At 35.6% G+C, this 13221-nt stretch overlaps 2 protein-coding genes across 4 annotated transcripts in view; one reads left to right on the top strand and one right to left on the bottom strand.

The window, feature by feature from the left end:
• Positions 1-13221, top strand: part of LOC143214797 (uncharacterized) — a 308560-nt gene that overhangs the window by 35475 nt on the left and 259864 nt on the right. The gene's annotated exons all lie outside the window — the stretch shown is intronic.
• LOC143214788 (dipeptidase 1) overlaps positions 79-13221 on the bottom strand; it is a 228519-nt gene continuing 215376 nt past the window's right edge. For both annotated transcript variants that reach the window (XM_076436179.1, XM_076436180.1), the window contains exons 10-13: positions 9800-9884; positions 8640-8715; positions 8225-8363; positions 79-7330 (exon numbers count right to left, since the gene is read on the bottom strand). In XM_076436179.1, coding sequence (XP_076292294.1) covers positions 7241-7330; positions 8225-8363; positions 8640-8715; positions 9800-9884 — 390 coding nt within the window. In that variant the 3' untranslated portion in view covers positions 79-7240. The remainder of the gene's footprint in view (positions 7331-8224; positions 8364-8639; positions 8716-9799; positions 9885-13221) is intronic.

Raw genomic sequence — 13221 nt, forward strand, 5'->3', positions numbered from 1 at the left:
TTAAAAATTCTCTTCTAGCTTTTCACTGAGCAAATTCGTTAACTAAATCTTTGTAATTTAAACCGTTTGTTATTGATATTTTTCTATAGAAATTAGCGGCGTACTAGTAATACTGTATGAGCTTCAATGTACAGAACGACCTCCCACGAGATTACGGGAATTGTCAAAAAAATATTGACGCTCTACGTCACTTTCCGTACGGCCCGGGGCCGTCGCCCCCTCCACACCTTCCTTATTGTGCCCGTGATCGGAGCGTCGCCCCCTCCACACCCATCTTACTGCGGCCCCGAGGTAGACAGAGAAAAAAAAGGTCGTAGCGAACGTGCTGAACCCAGATGTTGTTTTCAAATTTCTTTGGACAAGGGCCGTCAGTTGTTCGGCGAATATTAACCAGTGCGCATCGGATTCTGTTATGTTCTAATATTCTAATCGATTTTTGTTTTACTAAAAGTGGAAGTATTTGTCAAAGTGATTTAACTATATTTTTTACTAAGTGTTCTACCACCACATCTCAGGTAACTAATTTGTTCGTAATGATTCATAATTGTTTAATAGTTCAGAAATGAATATATAAATAAGATCGGAAATATTAAATTGTAAAAATAACTGTTATTTGATTTTTAGTAATTTGTATAATAATCTGTATGTTTATAGAACTATGTGCATTGAATAATTTGTGCTAATATTTTTTCTTCTGCAGCCAAAGAAATTTCTCTTTGTCTCCACTTGTGTGCAATTGATGTAGAAAATTTTCATTTTGCATAAAAGTCTACTCATTTATCATCCACTTCGATAGAAACATTTCCTCAAGGAAAATGTTACTAGATCGGTATTGAATAATAGCACTGTTATTTTCCATTAAAAATTATTGTCAAAAGTGACATTAAAGAATGACCTGATGCTTAAACAGAGTTAAATGTGTATTTTATGTGTTAAATGTGTAGTAATCATACTCGGGGACAAGTCGCGAATCCGTTAGCGTTGTTTCTTGTATCAGACCCTTTCTGAAAATTATCTTTTGTAACGCGAGCACGGATAAAACGTCGCCGCTTCTTCGAGCACCGGAAGAAACGCATCCGCGCTGCAGCAAGGGGTTTTTAAGACGCTTTTTACCCCCATAGCATATCTCGACAGAGACAGACGCTAACGCTTGGTCGTAAGTTTTGAGAGAGATTTCCATCGGACTCGAAAAACACATGTTTCAAGACAGTTCTTTTCGTTACGTCAGAAAAAGCTGTTTTATGTCCAACATGTAATTCTCGACTCCTTCAAAACAATTTATCACTAACTCATAGCCCATCTCTGAAACGTTACACGTCGTGACTGCGTATTTTTATGCATTCTATATCATTTTTATAAATTATCTTAGGGGGAAAAATTAATTTCGGCGATTACAAGATCTCTTAAGGTAAACGTGAAACGTGATTAATCTTTGTTATACGTTTCATTGTGTTTTAGGTGCATAATAATCCGCAGTCTAATGGCTCTGGGTCTGTTTTTGATGTATTTAACAGCACATACCGTTTCCGACGAGGAACGCATCCCCAAACGACTCGTTCAATTGGATATTTTAACATGCTAGACTTACTCTTTATGAATTAGAAATCGTGAATATCATCCTATTGGTCTTTTACGCTAGTTAATCGTTCGCTACGTGTTGGTTATCAGTGTTATTGCTGCTAAAAGTTTATTCAACGGGATCCTGCGGTCTTCCTACAGATATTCTGACGGTAGACAATAAATTCTGCACGCCGATCTGCATGTGTTACCCTTGTTCAAATGCCGAGGAAAACGCAAGCGTACGTATTTTTTGCTTCGAGGAAAAAAGCTTCCGCTAACAATCGCGTTCGAGACATTTCGCATCGTGGAAAACGATCGACGGCGACTTTGATTATTGATACGCCGCGTTGATCTCCGTGGTAGCAGTTTATCATAACACTTCCTAATCCGAGAAATGTATACCAGTATTCATATCATAAACTATTGGGGGAACGAATAAAATGGAAATTATATATTTAACTAAAATATATAAAGTTTCTAATAAAAGTATAGAAGTTATAATAGTTTGTCTGAAATGTCCACTGCTTCATTATTTTCACTATGACTGTATTCATTAGTTGAATCTTAATTCGAACTGCAGATTCGTTATTTACTGTGTTAAAATATAGTACAAAACTGTTATAAATAGACTGCGGATCAAGCAAGAAAAAAGAACGGGATGAAAATGTCATTTTTTCTTCGATTATTGTAATAAATTGTATATGGATACCTTTACATTTTTTCTCACTGTTTTAAATCATAGCTATTTTTTTTGTTATAAATGCATAAAATCCGCGGTCTAGTTATAAGTGAAGATTTTCATGCAAAATAGAAATTGTCTGAAACAATTGCTATACGTATAAACAATTCTTTCTTCTATTTTTGTTTGTTATAAATGCATAAAATCCGTAGTGTACTTACACACTCTAATTTTCTGAATGATTAGACATTACAAAGTTTTAAAACGTTTTGTGTTCATTAATGAACGAATAATGAAGCACATGGTTTATGAATTTTCCCATCAATTGTTCCAGACGTCGATGAACGCCTCGACGTTCAATTCATACTCGAAGGATTAAAGGATCAATAGGATCAATCTAATCCGCGTAACAATAGCGTGACAGTGAATGTCTTAAACTAATGCTATGACGCTTTCCCGTCCGCGATATTCGATGAAATCAATATGGCGTTCCTATTATCATAAGTTTAACTGGGTCTACGTTAATCGTTTTCCACGCGACAGTCTGCTACCGTAAGTTCGTAGAGTGTGATGGTGCGAGTCGTCGAAGGCGCCATGGTTTCTTTTTATATAATATATGTATATAATATATATGTATAGTCATTAACAATATTAATTACAGGTACCTAAAAATTTCTCGCACGCGTTCTCCACGTCGGAAAAAAAGTAAGAAAAGTCGAAATGCTTCGTACAAGTTTAGGACAGTCTACTTGGCTAAGTTTCTCGGTTTCTTCTTTCGATTTTCTTCATCTCCCCTTCTTCGATCGACGCACGCAGTGTCCCTTCGATCGATCGATCGATCGTCTCTTTGTTTCTATTATCTAATCGTGTGGTTATCAAGTGATATTACAAAGTCGAAATGGGTAAAACGTCCTTACGAAAAAACAAAGACGCTGCGAGAATGTCTCTGTGCGTCGCGCGAACGCTATGAAAATCGATGTTTCATAGATGCGAATACGCCGCGTACAGGTCGTGCCAAAATTTGCGGGCTGAAACCAGATTCGTTCAGAGAAATTCGTCAAGAGATCTCCATTAATGAGGCAATAAAATTTCCAACACAACAATACTGAGGTAGATAATAATTCGTATCAAATAAAGTACATAAATTGCATCCTCCATTTTTTTCTACATTGAACGATTTTACTGTCGAATTAAATAGAATTATTTTTCTAAACATAGCAAAAAGATTTACACTTATAATTATCTACACATTCTGTGATGTAAATGTGAATCTCAAGGTTTTCATAAATGACAGTTTTCACAGACTATTAATTTGACATTATTCAATCTTCCTTCAATTCCATTTTTCTATTCCTAAATTTCAACCATAAAGCAATATGTACTTTAATAATTCATTTTTAATCTGAATTAATAAATGGAAAAATCTTAATAAATATAAGTAAACTCAAATCATATAAATATTCTACAGAATAAATTGAATATTGTCGTATTTATGTTAGTTCAAATAAACATATTCAAAATAACTTTGTTCATCAATGTTAACAACTTTACACATTATTCCATACAATTCTTAAATATTTTTTTAAAGAATTGCGTTTTAAAGACATTGCTTAATAGATTTCTTGTTTATTTAGTTCACAAATGTGTACGTTCAAAGAAGTATTCTAAGAAGTATAATTATTAAATACATATATAATCAGTCTGTTCTATCGGTGAAAAAATTTCACAACAATCTATACAAACTTATGAATGAATTTGATAAGAAGTTACTCTCTAAATCGTTTTCATTGTATACGAATAAATTTACTTGTTACGTTTAATCAGGAGGAAAAACACAAATAGCTTTAGGGTAGGCACTCTCTATTGGCAATGATTGTTTTAATATTCTACAAGACAGTATTCTTTTGTCATGATTTTAAGTTAGCAACAAAAATGTAATAAAACAACAGAGGAAAACACTGTGAACTAATTCTACATTTGTTCTTAATGGTTCCAAAAATGGAGTCCCGACGTCGCGGATCTTTGCGTTCCGACTCGCAGAAAATCTTTTGGCGCGACCTGTACATCTACAATAATCGCAGTGACAAATTCGATATTATCTTTCTACTTATACAGAGCGTTTTTTCTTCGTCCCTCTCCCGTTCAATTAAAATCGTTCGCAATTGTATTCACTGCATTGGCAAATCTAGGATAACCCTGGACAACGTCCGAGAGCGTATTGGCAAACTAGATGGTGTGTGTATGTATGTATGTGTGTGTGTGTGTCTCGATAACTCGCTGACTGTTTTAGCAATAAGTATAACGTCCCGAAGAGTTGGCATGATTTTCTCTACGGCGGCCGTAGTAATATTCCTCTCGGTATGCTTCGATTCGGAAATCTATGGTTTCGTCGACAATTTATCGGCTAAGATTTTATTGCTACGTCTTGAAACTGCTACTGTATCGAAACGGGGTTAGCGATTACAATTTCTCGTGTCGGAATGGTTCAGTATAAAGTGGCTTGGCAGTGTTTAACATTGGTGACCATAATAACAAGACCTGACTATTTATCCGGATGTTTTCTTTCTCTGTTTGCGTGTTGACTTCGAATATCCGCGATTCATGTTATTAATTAACATTTTCTTATTCGATAAATTCGGACATCCTCGCGATTAACAATACCAGTGCATATTTATATACCGCCGTGAATTATTATAAAATTACCCAGAAAGAGCAAGGACTGTCTAAATAAATTTTGAAAACATTCGTTAAACAGTATTTTTACAACTTAATGTTGTGTGCCGATTTGACAGTTTTTAGCTCGCTTGTAAATAGACGCCATTTTCATCCTCGATTTTAAAATTTGCAAGAACCGTGAACAATTTTATCATCGATATTACTATAGACAGAAAACACTTAAACCAATATATTTTTTCACACAACAATGAAAAGTCCCTAAATCAATTTCACCCTGAAAGATGATTATCTTTTATAAATGCACCACTTAAATCCTACAATCATTATGTACACAATTGTTTAACATTTAAGATCACGACTCTCTTTACAAACAAAGAACAATTCCGTAAATCTTGATATTTAAATAACCGACAGGAGTTAAGAAACAAAATAATTAATTTTAGAACAGCTTGGAAAAACCATAGTCGATGAACTTATTTTTATTACTTGTGCTTCAATTATTTTTTCTATTTCACAGTAGAATGGAAAGAAATGGTGCAGAATCCCGTTAATATTGGAATTGTTTTGTTTCTTAACCATCTTCGGCGAGTATAACCATCGATATTAATTTACCATTAACATTTTAGATTTAATCATTTGTTATCCGTTATTCGAGTGTTTTGAGAACATGTCCAATTTGGATATTCGAACGTGAAAAATATCCGGATAGTCGCGGTCCTAACAAGCGTATTATAAATGAACAAGCAGTGTCATGAAACAAACGCGTCATGCATAATTACGAGTGACAATGAACGCTTTTTAGTTATAGTTCTGAAGATTTCAGTCGGAAAGTCGGAAAGATCCAGTAATTCGTGCGTAATCCAAAGTTGATGAACAAGTCTTTCGTTAATGGTCTTATAGGCGAGCTTTTATATTATCAACAAGATTCTGTTCGCTCTCGCAAATATAGAAACGCTAGAAGCCGGAAATCATCGAACGTACGCGATTACTGATCTATAGAAACCGTCTGGTGAACGTTCTAATGGAACACGTTACAAATTTTTATTTCTCATGATTTTCCTATTTTTTTCTTCTATTTCCTTCGTGTTTAATTTGTCGGTCTTATGCGCACTTATTAATTCGACACTAGACTTTGGCGGTAAGCATTCGAACGAAAATGAAACGGGATCCATATGTTGTTACAATTTTTTTTCTGGATCGTTTCGTGCTATTTAGAAATCGACGAAATTATGTAAGAACCTAACGATAATATAGTCAGCGGTGGTAATTCATCTATGGCTCTCTCTTCTTTTTTTTTTGGCGGTAGTGTTTCATTACTTTTAATTATTTTTTCTCCGGTTTTGACTTTTATACTAATCTTTAGTAACAACCCATGCAGTAATTTTACGAAAATAAAGAAACTCGAGGGTCCGGCGTATCATTAAATTCTGATTAATGCAACTCTTTCATGGATTTGCATTTGAACGCGTGTTCCTTACCATTAGCATCCATCGTTTCGGATCTTCTAAAATTATTCGAAGGTAGAGGTATTGAAAAACACTTACTGGATTCGGCCGAGATTATTCAGAGAATATGTTCTCTCTCGCACTCTCTTGCTCTCTCTCTCGCGCGCTCTCTTTCGCTCTCGCTCTCGTTCTCTCTCTCTCTCTCTCGAATACTCTCGCTCGAAATATACGCTTCTCGTGCAAGCATTTTTGGCCGCCTCGATTGTCCGCATCAATACGAGTTATTCATTTAGGAACGCTTTTCTTACGTTTAAAATTATGCATATCACCGTTCTCAGGACTAGCTCAGTCTTGAACAAAATATCTTCAATGAAAACAATTTTAAACAATTTAAATTCATTAAATTCATTATCAACTTACAGATTGTATTTTCTTAAATTATAGTTCGCATCTCCGGAAAATTGACATGATTTGATTAAATGTGTTTGACGAGTACGATAAATCAACGTGGTTGTTTCGAGAAATAAATTTTACGGAAAATACAATGATAAGAATAAATTGATGAGGAATTTCTCGAGACTCGTAACAGGGGGAATATAGTTTGAAGAAACCTGAACCTGTCCTGAAAGCGATTGCTTTTTTCCACAGTCTCGCCCTTATCAGTTTCACAGATGGATCTTTCATCTTCGCTCAATTTTTCATCTTTCATAAGGCGCGATTGAACTCCCCGGAAAAGTCGAAAAGATTCTATCAGGGAAAAGTGATCTTTCAGTTGATCCAGCCCGCACGTTTACAAGGTCCTATAGTTCCGTGAGACGTGTCGAACCTTCGGCGATCGTACAAAATCGAGGGATCCTGCTGCGGACGTTCTCAAAGAAGATCAAGATGCTCCGTAGACGCAGGCAGAGTTGTCAGGTGGACTGATCTTCTCCACTGGCAAAACTGCTGCCCTGTGCCAGTCGTCTCGTACCTGAAATTCAAATAATTCCATCTTATTTCACATGTATTTGCAAAGTCTTTCGAAATTCAGTTTAACAAAAGTTTAACTGTGTTAAAATAAAATTGCTTAGGGAAAGACAGAAGTCACGACAATTGAAGACAAACAATGTTAAGCAATTCATCATAGAAAAAAATTACTTCTTAAACTCGTAAAGATTCTCCATATCGAAATAAAAATTTAACTACAATATAACTAAAACGTCTCTGACTAAAATCGTTTACAAAAAGACGCGGAAGTTACGACAACTGAAGCTAAACAATGTTAAACAGTTCTTCATAGAAAAAAATTACTTCTTAAACTTGTAAATATTCTCCATATCGAAATAAAAATTTAACTACAATAGAACTAAAACGTCTCTGATTAAAATCGCTTAGAAAAAGACGTAGAAGTTACAACTGAAGGTAAACAATGTTAAACAGTTCTTCATAGAAAAAAAATTACTTCTTAAACTTGTAAATATTCTCCCCATTGAAATAAAAATGTAAGAACTAAAACGTCTCTCGTACTAAAATCGTTTAGAAAAAGAAATTACGATAATTGGAATTAAACAATGTTGAACACTTTATATATGTGTAGTAATTTCAGAAGGTCTGATAAAAATGTCTCAATACCAAATCAATAAAATTTCAATATTGAAACATCTTTATATTCCTTACGAAGTATGATAAAAAACGTATCGCATTAATAAAATTGAAATTGATTGAAGCGTTTTTACTTAAATCGCAGAGGAATGTAGAGAATGTTCAGTTTGAAAGCAGAACGATATCATTTTAGGAGGATAAACAAATTCAGTTCCGGTTTTAATACCATAGAATCAGATTATGAAGAGGATTTTTTAATTAATTGAAAGCGTATGGGGCTCACCTGCTCGACTTTAGCAAATACCCTCAGTAAATTGAGGCCAGCTAATTTTTTAATATCTTCCTCCGTCCATGTTGGGTCTTCCAGCAGTGTTGCCAACAATTGAGGATACCTCGATACGTCCTCTAAACCGGTGGGAGTACTGTAAGCGATGTTCAATGTTCATGTTACTGGCTGACAGGTCCGTACAATTAATGACTGCATTCAGAGAATAAAAGATCACCAACAACCCCGGTTTCAAAATTTTGCCATCAATAGAAGCAATTTGATGAGTCCGCGCTAAACTGGTTCGTTTCGGAAATTGTTTTAAATTCGAACATAAGCGAAACTCTTCGCGATAGCACGGCGCGGCCACAGTTGCTGGTAATAACGTTTCTCTGAATGCACAATGCATCAAGGATACTCAAAAGATAATTACAAGTTTATCCCGTCGAAGCCGGCTCCTATTCCAACGTGATCGATCCCCGCCACCTTTCGAATGTGATTGATGTGTGCTGAAACAGCGTGGCCTCTTAATAAGCTCGGCCGAATCGAGACGTTTTAAATGTTCATTTCATTATGCCCAATCTGCGTCGTCATTAACTTTCCGTTACCGTTTCGTTTCGAATCGAATACGCGTCTAGTTGATTGATGATTAATTCCGGCCGGAGGTTGCCTGATTTTATGCGAATCGCCGGGAACGAGGCACGATTTTAGCCATTTTGATTGGAACTATTCGGGGCGTAAGCGTTCAGTTTTCTGAATTCATTTTCATCGGTCCAGTCGTTAATGAATTTCTTTCAACAAGCGTAAACTATTCTTATCATTTTATGGAACATCATTTATATGTATGAAATTGATTCGCTGCAGAATATTCAAATCATCGCATCCGGTAATCGAACGACGTTATTATGCAAAAATTTAGCATGCATTTTAAACAGGTTCTGTGTTTTGTTCATATTGCTGTTTCGATATTTTTCTAAAAATAATTTTACGTGTCAAAACAGTTTTTAATAGACTGAAATACGTACATTTTTTAATTGAAAAATCCTGTGTAACTAATTACTGTAGTAGACTGCGGATTTTACGCAGTACTCGCGCGCGCGCGCGTTCAATGAAGTTAAAAATATTTTTCTCTTATTTTCAACTCGAATTATTCAGAAGGAAAACAGGTATGTGTGTAACTCATGTGTCTTAAACTGTAAATTGTAATTAAAATAGAAGGATTAAGAAGGAGCAATATGCCCGCGCGTGACCTCTCTTTACACGCGCTGTCCTTCTCTACGTTCGGCTTGGCCTTTGGAGATAAAAAAATAGCTACCCTATACGATAGATGCAAGCAAATCCCCCCGAGGCTGTTGCGTCTATAGAGGATTTACTGTATTTTTTAAGGGCCGGCAATAAATGGCTATTAACTATGTGAGCATCTGTTGAACTACAAACAACGTGTTACGTGTTAGTACCTTTTCGAGTAAACGTGTTCTTACGCGAAGAAGGGACTCCGACAGTAATAATTACGGTTTGTTATAATGGTACAGTGGTTTTTATGTGTATGGCCAGAGCAACAAAATAGCATGTGGTTGATAGTGTTCTACGTACCAATAACATCTTTTATGGTGGCGGTGCTGTTGCACGTTATGAAGAATGTATAAAACGGAACCATTGCCACTCCCCCGTTTTTAGCCTGCAAACAGAATCATTAACATCAGATACGCCGAGATTGTGAATCTTTGAATGGAGTTTGCATAAAGAAGGGAGTAATCGTAAAGTTCGGACAAGAAAATTATAATAGAATTTATTCGATGCATACGTATCCGTAGTCAGAAATTTCAATAATATAATTAATCCTAGGATGTCGTCTCTCAACTCCATTTACACCTTGATGTAGCATAATTAAAATTCTCTGCATCAAGCTACTACAATCAAATAGAGCATCTCTTCTTTTAATAAAAAGTTCTCAATTTTTTACTATCTTATATTTCATCAAACTGATATTTCTTCCTTTAATAATTTTAATAAGTTGATGAATTCTCTCAGGCATTTTAAATTCTTTTAATTTTTCTATTGGTTTTTATATCGTATATCAATTTCTCAATTGATGTCTCAAAATTGTTATATTTTCTTGGAAAGGGTGATCCGAAGGTCATTTCAAATAATTTTTTCATTTACAAATACAACATTTTTGGGACACCCGGTATATTTTACATAATAATTGAACTGCTAATTGATACTGCTTTCATATGTTTATCACTATACTGCGGACTTTATGCACTTATGACAAAAATAAATGGGTGAGACAGAAAACTGCGGAATCATTGAACGAATTTAAATATGGTACTGCATAATTTTCGACTTGATATCAAACGATTAAAACTTTTTTGGGAAGCTAGAGCAATTAGTTTACTACAGGCTGTGAAAAATTTTTTTTTTCGAAAATTGCAATTGGTCGAAATTGTAGAGAAGATACTAAAAGTTGCATTTTACAACTTTTTTATGTGGGCCTATATCGAAAATTTAAAAAATACGTTCTGTAGATCCGTGTTGATTAAACATATGCTGAAGATTTCGTCGAAATCGGTCGACGTTGAAATGAGCTAGGAACGTTTAAAGATGGTAAAAATTGCAGATTTTCACGATTTTCGGCCTCTAACTGCAATAAATCTAAGAATTCTTACATCTTTCAATGTCTGTCGATTTTTCCCGTATCAACCGATTTCGATAAAATTTTCACAGTGCATATAATTGACACAGGTCTACAAAACGTATTTTTTAAATGTTCGATATAGACTCGCATAAAAAAGTTGTAGAATGCAACCTCTAGTATTTTCTCTGGAATTCCGACCAATTGCAATTTTTGGAAAAATTTCTTTTCACATCCTGTAGTAAACTAATTACTCTAGCTTCCCAAAAAAGTTCAAATCGTATAGTCCAATATTAAAAAAGGTATCAGTTTTGTTGAGTGCGCGTCCGAATATTAGTGGGAGTCACTGTATACAGCAGTCTATCACTCATCGTGAAGCAAATGTATCCAATTGACGAAAGAAGCACACGTAATATAAATGTTAGAGTGGACATTCTGAACTGTGCCAAAAATTACAGAAAACATTTCGCTCGCATAATAAAGTCCGCAAACACACACATTTCTGTCATAAATTGCATAAGATCCGCAGTGTCTAGTGATGTTCTTCCGCGATGAAATGTGCGGCATAAAAAAAGTTACAGCCAAGAACGTGCCGACGTTGTAAAAAAAATAGGTCTCATTGAAGGTAACGTGGAATCCGTAAGTCCCTTTGGTAAGTTGCACGAAGCTGCAACGTGCAGTTTACGTATCCTCAACTTTAATCTGTAAGTTGCACGCGTACGATACCGGCGAGAGGCAGATATTAAAAAAGTTGTGATTCGAGATGGCGCGCTTTCCATGTGTATCTGTGACTGGGAAACGCACATTAAAATTCGATGAGCGAGCTCTTTGTTCAAACCGACGGCGCACTCGTGGCATTCCATATTGATTTTTCTTCAAAGTCGCTTTTCGAAAGATACGCGGAAACGACCCTGCCGCTATCAGAATCACCTGTCACCGCTACAGTTTACGGTCGCGTATGCTCCTCCAACGCTGCCAAAGGATATTGTGAGCTTTCCCTGTGCCATCCTCTTCATTTACATATAGAATGATTGATATTGCGTCAATTCGCGATGCATACGAGAAGCATTCCGCTCGGGTATCTATTATATGGTGTATGGCTTCGCTGTGACAGCCGTCGAGTTTAGTAAGTCGATGCGATCGTCGGTTATTTGTTTCGTCGGTTCGATTGTCTCGAAGCCGCATTTTTCGCTCTTAATATTTGTGAAATCGTTCTCATCATTTTTAGAACCTACTTGGAATTGGGAAAGTGCTAGATAAGAAGATCAATCTAGGTCGCAATCGCCGCAAAAGTCCTATTTTTACGTTTACTAGGTGTAATTTGCATTATCCGGCAGCGTGATTTGCATTATTCGAGAGCATAAAGCAGCTATTTTCATAAAGCTGAGGTAAATTACGTCTCGTAAACGTAAAAATAGGACTTTTGAGGGCGATCGCGGCCTTGATTGATCATTTATCTAGCGCTTTTGATTACTGAAAAGTCCCATCTTTGCATCATTGAAAAATGAGAACTACCCCCTTAATGTTTTTCACTCTTAATAATAGTGAATGAATATATTTTTCCATTAATTTTATTCGGCACTGCATTAAATGATTTAGTAGTTGTTCGAACGACATCCCACGCATTCAAAGAGAATACAGTTTTCTTGAAATATAAGATGACGATGTTTCCCTCGAAATAAAGAAAACCGGTTAGAAGTTTTTTAAACCGGTTTTCTAATTGATTCTAACGCTTCTTGGATGTCTTCATCGACTCAAGATTGATTTAAACGAATTACTTTCTCCTGTGATAAAGATTGAGACAGATGAAGCGATGGGAGCTAAAGATGCAGGACTAAATCCTTTGACTGTGCGGTCATAAATCGTCCTCGCCTTTCGCTCCCGCCGGATAGGGAACTTAAAAGATATATATGATAGATTACGCCCTCTCGTAACCCTTCGGCAAATCAGGATTGAAATTTTTAACACCTCTCACAATTTGTTGTGGTCAGAGAACATGGTTCTTGACCTAAAGCTTAAATTGTTTACCGATGTTCTTATTTACAATACTTTAATTTGATCCTTTGTCTACGGTGCTTTTCAACAAAATTTTTATGTTGCTCGCAATTTAACAGCGATAATAATAAATCAACGATTTATACTGTTCATAAAAATCTTTGCGGAATACATTCGATTTTGTAGATATTTCTCAGAATTTCTCGCAGTAGTTGAAAATCGCTGATCTAGAAACAATCGGATTCTCTCTGGCTATCACATCTTCAATCTTGAAGCTCCCGTAGTTTTTTCGAAGTAAAGTTTGAAGATTTTCGTGCTCGAGTGAACTTCAGGTTTCTGTTAGAATTCTCGAGTTTCAGCAATGAAAGCATTAATGTTTCTTAAT

Source organism: Lasioglossum baleicum, chromosome 13 (assembly GCF_051020765.1).
Source record: "Lasioglossum baleicum chromosome 13, iyLasBale1, whole genome shotgun sequence".
Classification (NCBI taxonomy): Eukaryota; Metazoa; Arthropoda; class Insecta; order Hymenoptera; family Halictidae; genus Lasioglossum; species Lasioglossum baleicum.